Consider the following 14433-nt stretch of genomic DNA (forward strand, 5'->3'; position numbering starts at 1 on the left):
GTCTGCTCATAACTTGGATTTTTAAGAGATTGGGGTATTCTAGGATTCACATCACTAGGAAAGAATGTGTGTTAAAAAGCTGAAAGCAGCTTGAGATAATTAAAGGTACCATGGGGTTTTCAAAGTTCTCCCTCCTTTTTACCCAATTCTAGGCCCAAATTCATTATCTGTCTGTAATGCCTGCCCCCGGTAAATCCACTCATAATGAAATCCATGATGATAGAATTGACTCAATGGCCTGGCCTGCCGACTGCATGCCAGAATCTGGACAAAAGTCAGTCTTCATCCATCCAGTTTCTCCCGTATGGATTGTTAGGCTAATCTCTTTTGAGTAATCAATTAATAAGCATTTTTAAAGCATGCACTATATGACAGGCACTGTCCTAGGCACTGAGGGCACCAAGACCAAAAAGAAATAAAAAATCTGTCCTTGTTCTCAAGAAGCTTGTATTATATTGATTACTCAGAAACCTCATTGAGGAGGCCCAGAAATGTCATATGCAATCAAATGTCATATGCAGTAATCATATTGAAATAATTGGGAATAGAAAGATCACTGGTTCCCAGAAACAGATCTTTCTATGAACCAATTATTCCAATTTCCTCCCCGACTGAGCCTTTTACCAGAGCTGCCAAACAGACTTTTATTTCCTCCACTCACTCTCTGTAGGAGGGAACAATGCACAGTGAAATATCCCCAGAATGGACAGCTGTAAGAGCAGGATAAGCAAATGGTCTGAATCGACCACAAAATGGATAATCAGACAGTCCCTAATCATCAAGCCTGGCCTGTATTTTTCTCCCCCAATAAAGCAATCGATTGGAAATATGAAGACTGATTCAAATCACCTTTTCTGTCTTTGAGCCAACAGGTTCACCCTGGCCACGCCCTTTCTTCCTAGGTCGAATAGTGTCAAAAATTTCCATAATCATGGAGTTTCCTTTAAAATAAAGTACTATTTCTTAAGTGCAGATCTGAACATGTGATTCCCTTGTCAATCAATACCAGTGGTTCCCTATTGCTGTTAAGAGAAAAAATATAAGCTTCTTTGTTTAGCTTTTAGAGTCTGACATAGCCTACCTTTCTAGTGTCTATAAATATCGCTCACCATTCTAGCATTCAGCCTAACTGGCCTTCTCTCTATTTCTCATACACTACCACATCCATGCCTTTGCATTGACTGTCCCCCATGCCCGAAATGAACTCCTTTCCTATCTCAACTTCACCAAGTCCCTTTTAAGATACAGCTCAAACACTGTAAGGACAAAATTTTTGAAAGACTTGAGAACTCACCTTCAAGGAATGACCAACCACAATTCCAAAGGATCAATGATGAAGCACGCTGCCCTTCTATGGGCAGAGAGATAGTGGACTGATGGTGTAGAATGAGATGATTTTTTTGGACAGGGCCAAAGCAGGAATTTTTTTTTGTTTCACAATTCATTTTGATTACTAGAGTTTTGTTTCTCTTTTTTCTTTTTCAATGTGGGGGGGGGTGAGTAGGAGAAAAAAGATTATTTTTCATTGAACAAAGATAAAATTAAATTTTGAAAGGAAAAAAATTTAGGTCAGACACCATCCTCTGCATAAAGCCTTCCTCGATGCCCTGCTTCTAGTACCCCCCCCACCAGAGGGTCTTGTATTTAACTCCTTTTCTTATTTCACATATATATGTGTATGTGCGTATATGAGTGTACACACACATACATATGTATATATGCATATAATATTTATTAACTTTATATTTATTCTGTATATATTTTTACATATACTTATCTCCTCCATTAGACTATAAGGTCCTCCTAAATAGAGATCATTTTGGTCTTCGATTGGTATGCTTGAAGCCTAGCAGTGTCTGGATCATAGTAAGCACTTATTACTTATTGACTGATAGATTCTCCAACTTCCTTTGCAAAGTCTCACTGTCTCCCCAACTACAAAAAGACTCGTTCTTCTACCTGAGTTTTCAGATACATGGCCCACTCCTTAGGTCAGATTTCCCTACACTCCATCCACAAATTTTTTTATTGCTAAATACTAGTGTTCAAGATGAGTGATCATAGGACAGCAACCCATAAAGGCATTGAAAATTACCTCCAGGGGTGGCTAGGTGGCGCAGTGAGTAGAGTGCTGGCCCTGGAGTCAGGAGGACCTGAGTTCGAATCCGGCCTCAGACACTTAACACACACAAACAAAAAACTTAGCCATGTGACCTTGGGCAAGTTACTTAATCCCAATTGCCCTCCAAAAAAAAGGAAAAAAAAGGAAAAAAATTAAGAAAATTACCTCCAAATAATCAACAATAAGAGGTTTATTAGGGTATACAAGGGTATCAAAGATGCTTGAAGGCTTTGGCAGATTCTAGCAATCTGGAAAGGCTTTGAATGTGGATGGATGTTATCAGAGAACACACAGAAGACTGCCCACCATTTTTCTTTAGCCAAATCACTTATCTCCCCAAGCTTCAGTTTCCTTATCTATAAAATCAGGGACTTGGACCAAATGGCCTTTGTGTCCCCTTCCAGCTCTATGATCTTGTATGATCTACTAAGGTATGAAAGAATCATAACAAACCAAGAAAGGAGTTGATGGTCTTTGGGAAATTACCAATATTATGAAAATAAGGGGACAGCTAGGGGGCACAGTACATAGGACACTGACCCTGGAGTCAGGAAGACTCATCTTCCTGAGTTCAAATCTAGCCTCACAGACTTCCTGGCTGTGTTGTATGACCCTGGGCAAGTCACTTAACCTCTATTTGCTTCGGTTTCCTCATCTATAAAATGAGCTGAAGAAAGAAATGACAAACCACTCAAGTGTCTCTACCAAGAAAACCCCAAGTGGGGTCACAAAGAGTCTAACGTAACTGAAAATTAACATAAAAATCAGGGCTTAAAAGAGGGTGAAAAAACCCTTCCATTTATAATAGGGTAGTTTTAGGCTCCCAAAGGGTCACAATGTGTGTGCGTGCGTGTGTGAGTGTGTTTGTGTGTGTATGTATATGTGTGTGAATATGTGGGTGGGTATGAATGTGTATTTTATGGGTATGAGTGTATGTATGAGTGTTGTGTGCGTGTGAGATTGTGTCTGTGAGTGTCTAAGTGTGTGTTTGGGGTAAAGGCAGAGTGGGAGGGGGAGCAGCAGTTCTTTTTTAAGATACAAAAGGTTTAAAGTTTCAAAAAATCCATCAAGAGTATCCTCTTCAATTCTCTGGCTAAAAAGCACGAGAGTTTACTAGACTGAAACTTTTGAAAATAGAAGCTTCGGACAGTGAGTGGATTACTGACTGTTTCCCATTTTAATCAGCTGTCTTGCAGTAGCAACCGAGGGGAGGGAGAGCCCTGCAGCTACTGTGTAGTCGACAGGTCACTGTCACTGGGCCATGAAGAACCTTCTGGGCTGGTCCCATTTCTCCTCTTGTTTACATTGCTCCTCCACAAGTCACCCAGGTACCCCAATACCAGACGAAAGAGCACAGCAGGGACCTGGAAAGCCTCAAATGCTCAGGGCATCAGTGGTTCTCAGTGTCCAGATCAGCTTATTCAGGAACACGAAGCTCATGAATAAACTCTCTGTCTCTTTGTCTCTCTCTCTCCACCCTCCATTTTTCTCCCTCTCCCCCTCCTTCTCTCCCTCATTTCTCTTCCTCCTCCTCCTCCTTCTTCATCTTCTTCTCTCTCCCATTTCTTCCCCCTGCTCTCTCTCTCCCTCTCCCCTCCTCTCTCTGTCTCTCCTTCTCACTCTCCCTCCCTCTCTCTTTCTCCTTCTCTCTCTCCTCTCCCTCCCCTTCTCTCTGTCTCTCCTCTCTCTTTCTCTCTCCTTCTCTCTCTCTCCCTCCCTCTCCCCCTTCCCTTTCTCCTCTCTCTTTCCTCTTTGCCTTCCCCCCCCTCTCTTTCTCCTTTTCTCTCTCTCTCTCCCTCTCCCCCCCTCTCTCTCCCTTCCCCTCCCCAAACTTAATGGAATGACAAGCTCTGTTTGTGGTAGGTTACCAGTGATGTACCATCTAGTTTTTATTAAATACACAAGTATTAGTTGGTCCCTGAAACAAATGTACAGACACTGTCATGTTATAAATGGCAACAGTACAAGAGCCCCACCTGTAGAGTCCCTGAAGGACCACTCTTGGATATCTGTAAATCCATATGAGACACTCAGTGAAAGGAGACACATCACCACCTAAGCTCACAGAATGGCAGTAATGCAGAAGGGTGGTCCTTTTCAGTTGGGCATGGATGCAGGGCCAGTGGTTGTTGGAGGCAGAACTCAGAGAATCTCAGAGTTGAAAGTGGTCTCAGGGGTCCACTCACCCAAGCCAACCAATAGCTCCCTCTTCCACAAGTGGTCATCTGACTTTTGCTTGGAGACCATCATTAAATGGGAACTAAACTCCCTCCCTAGATGGCCCATTCTACTTTGGGGATGGCTCTAATTGTTAGGAAACTCTTCTTTGAATCAAACCTAATTTAGCCTCTTAGCAATCCCCACCCAATGCTCCTAGATGTGTCCTCCAGGGGCAATCAATGACAAGTCTAATCTTTTTTCCAGGTGATTATCTTTCAGATTCTTGAAGAGGGCTACCATCTCCCCCTTTCATCTTCCCTTCTCCAGAGTGAACACCCCTCATTCTTCCAACTGATGCTCATATGGCATGATCTCAGTGGTTGTGTACATTTGTTTAGTGGTTTAGTGTTTAAAGAATCACTTTTCCTCGCAACAATCTCATGAGGTAGGCATTGTATTTTCCCCTTATTATGTTTGAGGAAACTGGACCTCATAGGGGTTGAGTGGCTTTCCCATGGTCACCCAGGGACCCTTTCCTTTCCCTCAGTGTGTCTCCTTGCTTCCAAGCCCCAAATCCTCCAGTGCTCCTAATTCCAAATACACTTTATGTTTAGTTTTAGGAGACACTCATTCTAGTCTAACAATATAATCTCTACCAGTGTCATAAGACAGCAGGTGGTATGTTGTAGCATGGAGCTCCCCAAGATGATCTGGCTATGGATCACTTCTGGGCTATAATGGCATCGTCACTGTTAGTCCAAAGGTTCAGTACAGAGGGGGTCAGGGAAGTTGGGGAGCAAAACAGAGAAAATTGAGCTCATATGCTGAAAAAAATGCTGCGAGTAATACAGAGTTTTTGATTCATACATAAAGGGGAACCCCATGATACGGCCCAAGGGTACTTAAACTGAGGTCCATGATTTGATGATTATATTTTGATATAATTGGTTCCCTCTGTCATCCTATGCATTTTATTTTATGCACTTACAAGCCCTTATTCTGAGAAAGGGTCCCCAGGCTTCAGCAGGCTGCCAAAGGGGTCCAGGACCCAAAAACGGTTAAGAGCACCAAATTTGGAATCAGTAGCATGACAGAGTGGGTAAAGCTTTGAATGTAGGGGTCAGGAAGACCTAGGTTTGAATCTTGCCTGGCACTTAACCAGTGATGTGCTCATGGGTACCTGATGAGCCTCAGGCTCCTCATCTGTGGAACTGGGATAATGTCCACCCCATAAGACTGTTTGGAGGTGCAAACAAGACAATATAAAGTGCTTGTGGAGTTGAAAGCATTATGCAAATGTCTCTTATTAATACTTGTGTGACCTCTGGTACCTCTCTTGACTGTTTCCTCATTTGTAAAATGAAGGGATTGGAGTACATAATGTTTAAGATCCCTCCCAGGTTTTGATTTGTGATAATGTATCTTACAAGTGGCATCTTCCTAACTGAATGCAAATGTCTCTGTCTCTTCTGGAATTCAAACGTTATCTGAGGATCGCTCTTCCGGTCATCCCAAGAAGAATTCTTTAGGGTTGAAGAGAGCTATAGAGAAAGCCCACAGCTGGCCAGCAAGCAGCCAAAATTCTATATCTCTACATCCCAGGAGAGACAAGGCTTTAAGGCTCCACTAAGGAACTCAAGCTTAGTACAAAGAGGTTTGATGGGGGTTTTTTTCGGGGGGGGGCGTTGGCACAGACCACAAGAGTAAGAGGTTGAATGACTGGATAAGAAGAGCAAGAAACCATTTCTCAACTATTAAAAAATAGGATTGTTAGACCCATAGCAAATAAGGAATATACTTAAAGGCACAGTGTCTTGTTTTGGCCTGGGACTGTGATTTCACCAATTTAGGGAAATCCCAGAGTGGAAATACCCTCCAATGATGCAGCTTGACAACTCATCTGCAACCGTGAGCCTTACAGAGTTGCCTGAGCCATGGAGAGAGGAAGAGATCGGACCACAGAAGCACAGCTGGTGTGCATAAGCAGTGGGTCTTCCTGACTCCAAAGCTGGTCTCCCATTCCCTATCCAGACCCTTCTTCTCAGCATCCCTTTTAGTCAAGTTCAAATGTCTAACATATAATGCTTCTTTCAGAGAACCTTATGTTCTTTGCATGTCTTTATTCCCCCATTTGACCTTCTAACTGCTTGAGGGAAGCCAGGTCTTCTGCTTCCTTTGGTCCTCTCCAAAATAGCAGGAAACAGAAATTAATCCATGGTCCATGATTGACTGATGAACATTTCTTTCCTTCAAAAGGTTCCTTATAGAAGTCTCAGAGTACCTTCTCCAGGGCACCCTACCCATTAATTCCCATGATATTTTGCTTTGCTCTTGAGATATCTTCAAGGGCCAAGGTGGCGGAAGGTCCACCCCTTTTTTCTGTCTTCCTAGATGAGATGGACCACCAAGGCAGAGCAGGCTGAACCCAAGGCTAAACCCAGACATAGATAAAATGACATCAGTACTCCAGTAGCCTCGGCCAGTTCCTTAGGCATGATCCTGGGGCCATACATTAGTGCCAAGGTGCTGAGATAGCCATTGCTGATTCCTAATAGTGAGATGAAAATAGATGGATATATATCAGAATTAAAGAATACCTTGTCCAGGTGGTGCCGGGGCTGATAGTTACAGAAGATGAAAAGGGGAATAAAAAATGTCCTTAGGAGAACTAGTGCAGGGAGAAGCTTGCTTTTGGGCCCTGGGACCTGAATCCAGGCAGGGATCTGTCGGCCACACAAGTCAGCGACATTATATAGGAGGAAGCTGGTGAGAGGGACAAAGAACTTGTCGGTCCATGGAGATCCAGAACTCTTGTTGACTGACTCAATATTGGAGGAGAGGGCAGGGAAAATGATGATGGAGATGAAGAAGATATAGATGACACAGAAGCCCAGCACAGCTGTCTTCTTCAGGATGAAGGCAAGAGGTGGAGTGCTTGGGTCCATTGTCCTGCTGCTCTGTGGTGGAGGCTTCAGGAGGCTTGAAGGCTGCCCCTCTTCACTAAAGGAACCACCTGCAAATGCACGACTGGGTTGAGTTGGTTTCATGTAATACCTACAAAGAAAAAATAATACTAATTGATTTTAGGAAAAATTGGTCACTCCAATGATAATGACTTTCAAGGTAGGCTTAAAGTATGGAGTTGGGAGGGAGAATTCTCAGATTACTCTGCTGTGTGGTAATTGAATATTGTCTGTAATATGTAGGACATTAATTACAGCTTGAAAATATGGATATGTGAAAATTTAGATTTACTTAAAAGCTGAAAAAATAGCCAATCTTTATATTTTTATTTATAAATATATTTATATTTAGTATGGAAAAGCACTTTACATGTGTTATATCATCTAAGCTTCCCAATACTGTAAGCCAGGTAGTACTGACACATGAGGAAACACAGGCTCAAAGATATTGACTTGGCCATGTTCACAAGTCAGTAAATGTCAGAGACAGGATTTGAACTCAGGTGTTCCCATCCCCAAGTCTAGCTCTCTGGTCACTACAAAAGAGAAAAACACAATCAGAGAACAAGAGAGGACTCCTTAGGCTACCCAGGGTGGGAGGACTGGAATGACAAAGGAATGCACTGGAAAAGTCAATAGAGCCTTGCACTGGCACCATCTTGAACTCCCACTATGTAAAGTCACAACAATGCTCTCTCATAGTCACCCAGACTCAGGAATACTATTCAATTAGGACATGACGGACAACATAAGGCACCTGCTGGTGATTCTGAAAATCTTTGCACACAGCCTCTTCAACATTTTACTGATAAGCTATTGAATTACTAAAAATTACAGACTACAATCTTTCAAAAAATGTGAATAGTTATGTCAGCTCATTTAGACATCCCTGACTAGCATAAGGGCTTATGAAAAAGAGTCCTGGACAAAGGTCAGCAGGAAGTGGGTTGTTTTAGTCCTTAACAGGCCTTATCAGTTAGATACAATTCAATTCAATAAAATTCATCAATAACCTATGTTGTACAAGGCCCTGAGAGTATCAAGACAAAAGCAGTGCCTGCCTACTCTCAAGGAGCTTATATTCTTCTGGGAGAAAAACAACATGTATGCAGATAACTAAATACAAAGCAAGGACAAAGTTATTCCAATACATTCCGGAAGAGGGAGAAGAAAAAGAAGACAAAACTCCTGAATAAGTCATCTAACCCCTGTGGGCCTCAAGTTTCTGGAAAACCAGCAGGAGACTATCTAGGTTGCACTTTCTTTGCAGGGAAGTGATAAGGACGTGTGAGATAACGTATATGAAGTCGGGTCAGGTTGGGGAGAAATGCCCTTGCATTAAAATTATGCACAACTGAACAGGTTGCTTCTTTCGGTCTTGAATTCTGCTTGATTTCATAAGCAGTGCCTAGAGAAAGGAACCATCTTACTTCCTTCTGCCCCCATTAGCTCCCTCTTCTCTAAACAGCTTGAAGACTGCTCTGTGCCAAGTGTCTCTGGCTGAAGAAGCCCTGCCCTCCAAGCCCTACAAAGCTGACATCTTCCGGTACTTATCCACAGATTCTATCCCACGGTATTTTTCCCCCTTGTTTTCTTAATTTGGATATTTTATATTTTTTGTAGATAATAATCCACTTCCTTTGCCTTCTCAGTTTGGCTGGCATACCAGTCTATTTGAGAAGTACCCTGGCTTAGTGGATAGAGGGCTGCCAGCCTTTGAGCCAGGAGGACCCAAATTGGAATCCTCCCTCTAACACATATTAGCTGTGTGCTCATGGGCAACTCTCTGACTATAGAGGAGTTGCCCATCTGTGCCAGTGGAGGGAATTTTCACACTGGGAGTCACCACAGGTCTGAACTGAGTCAGATTGGCTAGAGTAAATTCTGTTTTGTTCCTCTGTTCCATTCCTTCTTCCTGTTTAGTTATGAATGTGTAGGACTCCAAATTTAGAGCTGGAAGGGTCCTCGTGGCCAAATTAACAAGCATTTACTAAACATCTGCTATGTGCCAGTTACTGTGCTGCAACAATCCCCACTCTAAAGGGGGAGATGACAGCTCCCTTTTTTGCCCCTAATGCTATCGATCATTCAGTCCAACCCCCTCACTTGCAGAAAATAATTTCCAGCCCAAGGTCACACAGGAAGTAAATCGTGGCATTGGGATTTGAACACAGAGCCTGGGACTCTAAGGCCAGTTCTCTTTCCATTGTCCCAGTCTGCCCTTGTCCCTTTCTGCAGTCTGCATTTTAACAGGAACATCCTTCCAATGCTACCTAACCCCTCTCTCCTTCACAGGTTAGCCAGATGAGCCCTGACAAACTCATTGACATGCAATGGTTATACTTTTAACTCTTAATTAAAATGCATTTCCTTCATTTGGTTCAGACTGAATGGACTCAGGAAAAACCACCTGGGTCTCTCTCTGCTAATAGTTTCTCGGAGTTTCAGGATGGTTTCGTTCAAACCCAGAAGTTTTGACCACTCAGCCAACAAAGGCACCGAATGCTGTCCCAACCTGACATTCATGTGTCTATCCCTTAATTTATGGTTTGTTCAAAACTAGGTTTGAGTTGTCCTGGACTGTTTTCCAGAGGACATGGTGTTTGATTCTAGGGATCTTCCGGACTCTTCTTGGCCCCACCAATCCCTCTCATTCCCTCTTGTGCCAGGATTATTCAGAATCACTTGGCAGTGGAAATACAGATATTTACCTTTACGTCCATCAGAAGGACTTACCACCTAAAATGGTTGGTTCATGTTTTCCAAACAATTCTAAACATTTCAGGACCCATTTTCAAATGGCCTCTGACCTTCTTCCTTCCAGAAGCCTTAATCAGCTGGTATTAGCTAAGGCTATGATGAATCCCTGTTAATTGGTGAAGCACCTCAGCCACCCAACTAGAATCATATTCTGACCCCCCCAAAAAGGATAAGAGAGCAGCTCCTTTTCTCTCTTGGTCATAGAATCCTACAATGGACCCCCTTTAGGCACTGATGATAATGAAGATCAGAACAGAACAGCAATACTGGTTCTTTAAGAAAGAGGTCCTTCCATCCTGTCTTCCATTAGAACCCAAAATAGGCAGGTTGTTTCATTTGTTTACTCATTCACATCTTCTGAGAGGTGGAGTGGCGAGGGCTGGTTTTGGGGTCCAGAAGTCCAACATTCAAGTCCTGCCCCAGATGCATACTAGCTTAGAGGCCATCGTCAAATCCTTGACCTCTCTTGACTTGCCAGTCTTCAGTAGAGAGAGAGTTCCTTTCACTAATCAAATCATAGGTGAGGAGTATGAACATACACGCACATGTGTACACACACACACACAGAGAAACAATTAATTTAACAAATATGTATTGAACACCTGACAAGTGCCATGGCCTAGGGTCAGCAAGCTCTCCAAAATTGAGTGCCACTTGTTCAGCCAAATGATGCCCGTGGCGGCCACTTGGGCAGGTCAAAGTTGGCATAAGGCACCACAAGACCTGGCTTCTCTAGGTCCAGGGCTACCATTGCCTAGTGGTGTGATCTTGAGTGAGTAACAACCTGGCCCCTGCTTCGATTGCTTCATCTGCAAAATCAGAACAATAATTTCTGCCTTTTTCTAATTCCCAGGGATCACCACAGAATCAATTGAAATAACAAACATGAAAGCACTTTGAAAAGCAGAAAGGGCCAAATTATTTTTAAAAAGGAAATGGCAGAACATAAAATGAAGGAGGGAAAGAAAAGGGAGGAGAAAGAAGGAAGGAAGGTTGGGTGGGAGGGAAGAGATACATTTGGTGGGAAAAGAAAGAGCATCATTCCCAGTAACCTCTGGGTCAATCTCGGAGATTCTCTACCTCAGCTTGTAAGCTTTAGTTGTTAACAAGCTTCAGCTACGAAGCCCACTTCCACCATTCTCTCACCCGCATTGTCCTCAGCTCACCCTCATCCCCTTGCTGTATGCAACACAACAATCCACCTAACACTCAAGAGAATGTAGAAGACATCAGAGAAGCCAATCGCCCTTACCTGGCATACTCAAGCTTGGGAAGGATCAGATACAGCCCAATGCAGATCATGATGAAGATGTCTGCTGTCAGAAAGAAAGCCAGGGCACAGTCCGTTACATCTTTGGATGCTGCCAGATCCACCAATGAGGCCACGGCACTGATGGTCCCACCCATGGCCCCACCTATAGCAAAGAACCAGACAATAGTCATGGAAAGAGAAGTGGGTAATGGAGCAATGAACAGAGGCAAATATACATATATATTAAAAAAAAAAGTGTGTGTGAGTGTGTGAGTGTGTGTGTGTATGTGTGTATTTTCTATTGTCTACCCATTCCACTTCTCCCCCTCCCTTTGGGCTGACACGCCATAGGTTCAGTTCATTTTATTGAGGCACTCTGCCAGTGCAGAAGACACAATTTCCCAAATGAAGCAATGCCTGCCCTCAGGGAGCTCACAACAAATGACTCCTCTTCCAGTCCTCAGAACTACTTCCATGGCAAATGGCCACAAAGAATTCCTTAGTAAAACATCCCTTATTGACTCCCGTCAGAAGCCTACCCACCCTCAGCGCCTCAATCACCTTACATCTCCAACCTCCTGCCAAGTGTCTTTTCTGTATTCACAGATCTCCCAAGGCTGTGCCCTCCTCTCCACTCACATAGCCACCACCACCACTGAGTCACCACCTGCTTGGACTATGGCAATAGACTCCTCCGTGGTCTTTCTGTATCAGGCAATGCCCCGCTCTAATCCATTTCCCACACAGCTGCCAAAGTGATTTTCCTGACCCTGTCACTCTCTACTTAGTCAGCTCCAATGGCTCCCTATTAACTCCAGGTTCAAGCCATTTGGCATCTAAAACCCTTCACAAACTGGCCCCAGATTCTTTTTTCAGACACCTTGCACATGATTCCCCTTCATGCATGCTATGGCTTTGATCTAAGTGGCCTTCTTACAGCTCCCCACACTTGGTACTCCATCTCCTGTTCCCCCTCCCTCCACCCTACCCACCCCAATGCCTGGAACACACCCCATCTGCCTCTGCCTCCTCAAATCCCTACTTATCTCCACAGCTCAGCTTAACCACCCTTTTCCATATGAAGCCTTTCCTGATTTCTCTAGTTGCTAATATCTTCCCCCTTCCTCCCATATTATCTTGTATCTATTTTGTGTGCATTCTGTATATAATTATAGGTTTACATGTTGTCTTTCCTAACTAGGTTGTAAAGTTCTTGAGGGCAGGGACTGTCTCTTTTCCTCTAATCTACTCTTTGCCTGGCACAGGGTAGATAATAAAAGCCTGATTGATTGAGAGACTGGAAGGATCGTGACCCTGGCCACACTGTCACATCAGTCCCAGGTCTGGACAGGGGATGCAAGGAGAAGCCAGTTACAATAAAAAAAGACATCAGGCCAAGTTAGACAATCAGTCAACACCCCCGCCACCCCCACCTCCAGCACTCCCTGCTTCTTTGCTTTTGACTTCCTCTGTCATGGATCTGCCTGCTCTGCACAGCCCCCTATTTCTCAGACACCATCGTACCCCCCAACCCTGACCTGGCTTTTGGCTTATGCTTGAGCTCTCCTCCTAACATGGACCCTATCTCCTCTCCTGACCTTCCTTCGCCTGAAATAACGTCTGATCAATGGCACCTGTCATCTTGGCCTCAGGTGGGACATAAGCACGATGCCTTGTACAGCAGCATCCCTACTCTCTGCCCACATCTCCATGGCTTAGAGCTATATTGGAAGCAGTAAGACTATGGCCACCAAAGGAGATCACCTCACTGGTGTCCAGTGAACACCTATGGATATGGGTGATTCTGAGATGAAAGGGTTAAAATTCCCTACTCCCTCCTCAGGTATTTGCCAATACGCTCTCTTCTTCCCACCTTTAAATAGCAATAACATCATGAAAGCTTTGCCAGCAGGGCAGGGGGCTGCTTCTAAGGAACCGTAATTACTACCTGGGCTTCTTGTAGTATTGGGGGTTAAACTCATTAAGAAATTCCCAGTCTGCCCCAAGGAAGAATATCTAAAAATCACTGTCTATTGATTCCTCTCGATCAAGCTCTCTCTTGCTCTCTCTCCCCCTTGTAGAGAATTTACAATATTATCATCAACAACAAGGCAAGCCTCCGGGGAGCTCATCCTTCATGACTCCATACTTTTATCTCATCAGTTATGGAAATGCATGCAAATGAGGGTTTTTTAAAAAATCCAGCATCCAGCAAATGAATTGTTTCCTGAGATAGGAACACTTGCAGAATTCCAGGATAGTTTCTCCCCTCGATTAAAAAAACAAGGAGAGATCATGTTTGAGCCATGCTATTCCAACCTGGAAGGGGTGAGGAGGGACCTTCACCTCTCTCTCACTCTCTGAATGGTGCCTCACAGATACCTGTGAGGAGTCTACACCCAGCCTAACACTACAGGTTAAGGACCAAAGCCATTAACCCCTTCCATGCTTCCTACCGCCTTTCCCTTCCTTCCTCAGAATGCACCTGCATGATGAGATGAATGCAAGTGGCAGCCTGAGAAATGTGAGTGGCTGCAGGACCACCTGCTTGTGGCCAGTTGCAAGGACTGAAATCGTTTTTTGTCATACTCTGGTAGATGGTAAGAGGACCAGGGGGAGAAAGAATCAGCCTTTAAGCTTGGGCAGAAGAGGACAGAGACAAAGAAGAAAGTGCCCAGGCCTTGGTGGGCATGGAGGGCCCTTGTCCTTCACATCGCTGGTCTTCCCTCTGAGATTCGCTCCCATTTATGCTTTCTTGTTATTGTTGTTGTTTACTTCATTATAGCATTATTATAATTGTCTCCTTGATGATCTGTGTACACCAAGATAATCGTAATATATCCCTCCCAACTAGAGTTAAGCTTAAGAGCTTAACAAGAGACTGACTGGGTTTTATTTGTCATTCAGTCATGACTAACTCTCCATGACCCCATTTGGGTTTTTCTTGGCAAAGATCCTGGAGGGGTTTGCCATTTCCTTCTATGGATCATTTTACAGATGAGAAAACCGAGGCACAAAGGGTTAAGTGACTTGCCCAGGTTCATACAGTTAGCAAGTACCTGAGGCTGGATTTGAACTCAGGTTCCCCTAACTCCAGGGCTGACACTTTATTCATTGCACATCTAGTTGCCCCATTTAGACGCTACACATCTTACATGTTGTTTGCATGCTGCCTC

At 43.8% G+C, this 14433-nt stretch overlaps 1 protein-coding gene across 3 annotated transcripts in view; it reads right to left on the reverse strand.

The window, feature by feature from the left end:
* Positions 1-3975: 3975 nt before the first annotated feature.
* The window catches only part of SLC29A3 (solute carrier family 29 member 3), a 74241-nt gene continuing 63783 nt past the window's right edge, over positions 3976-14433 (reverse strand). For all 3 annotated transcript variants that reach the window (XM_069071101.1, XM_069071102.1, XM_069071103.1), the window contains exons 5-6: positions 11258-11420; positions 3976-7336 (exon numbers count right to left, since the gene is read on the reverse strand). In XM_069071101.1, coding sequence (XP_068927202.1) covers positions 6670-7336; positions 11258-11420 — 830 coding nt within the window. In that variant the 3' untranslated portion in view covers positions 3976-6669. The remainder of the gene's footprint in view (positions 7337-11257; positions 11421-14433) is intronic.

Source organism: Petaurus breviceps, unplaced genomic scaffold (genome assembly GCF_028583685.1).
Source record: "Petaurus breviceps papuanus isolate PSGF00001 unplaced genomic scaffold, PetGlider_PUasm1.0 90825, whole genome shotgun sequence".
In the NCBI taxonomy this organism is placed as follows: Eukaryota; Metazoa; Chordata; class Mammalia; order Diprotodontia; family Petauridae; genus Petaurus; species Petaurus breviceps.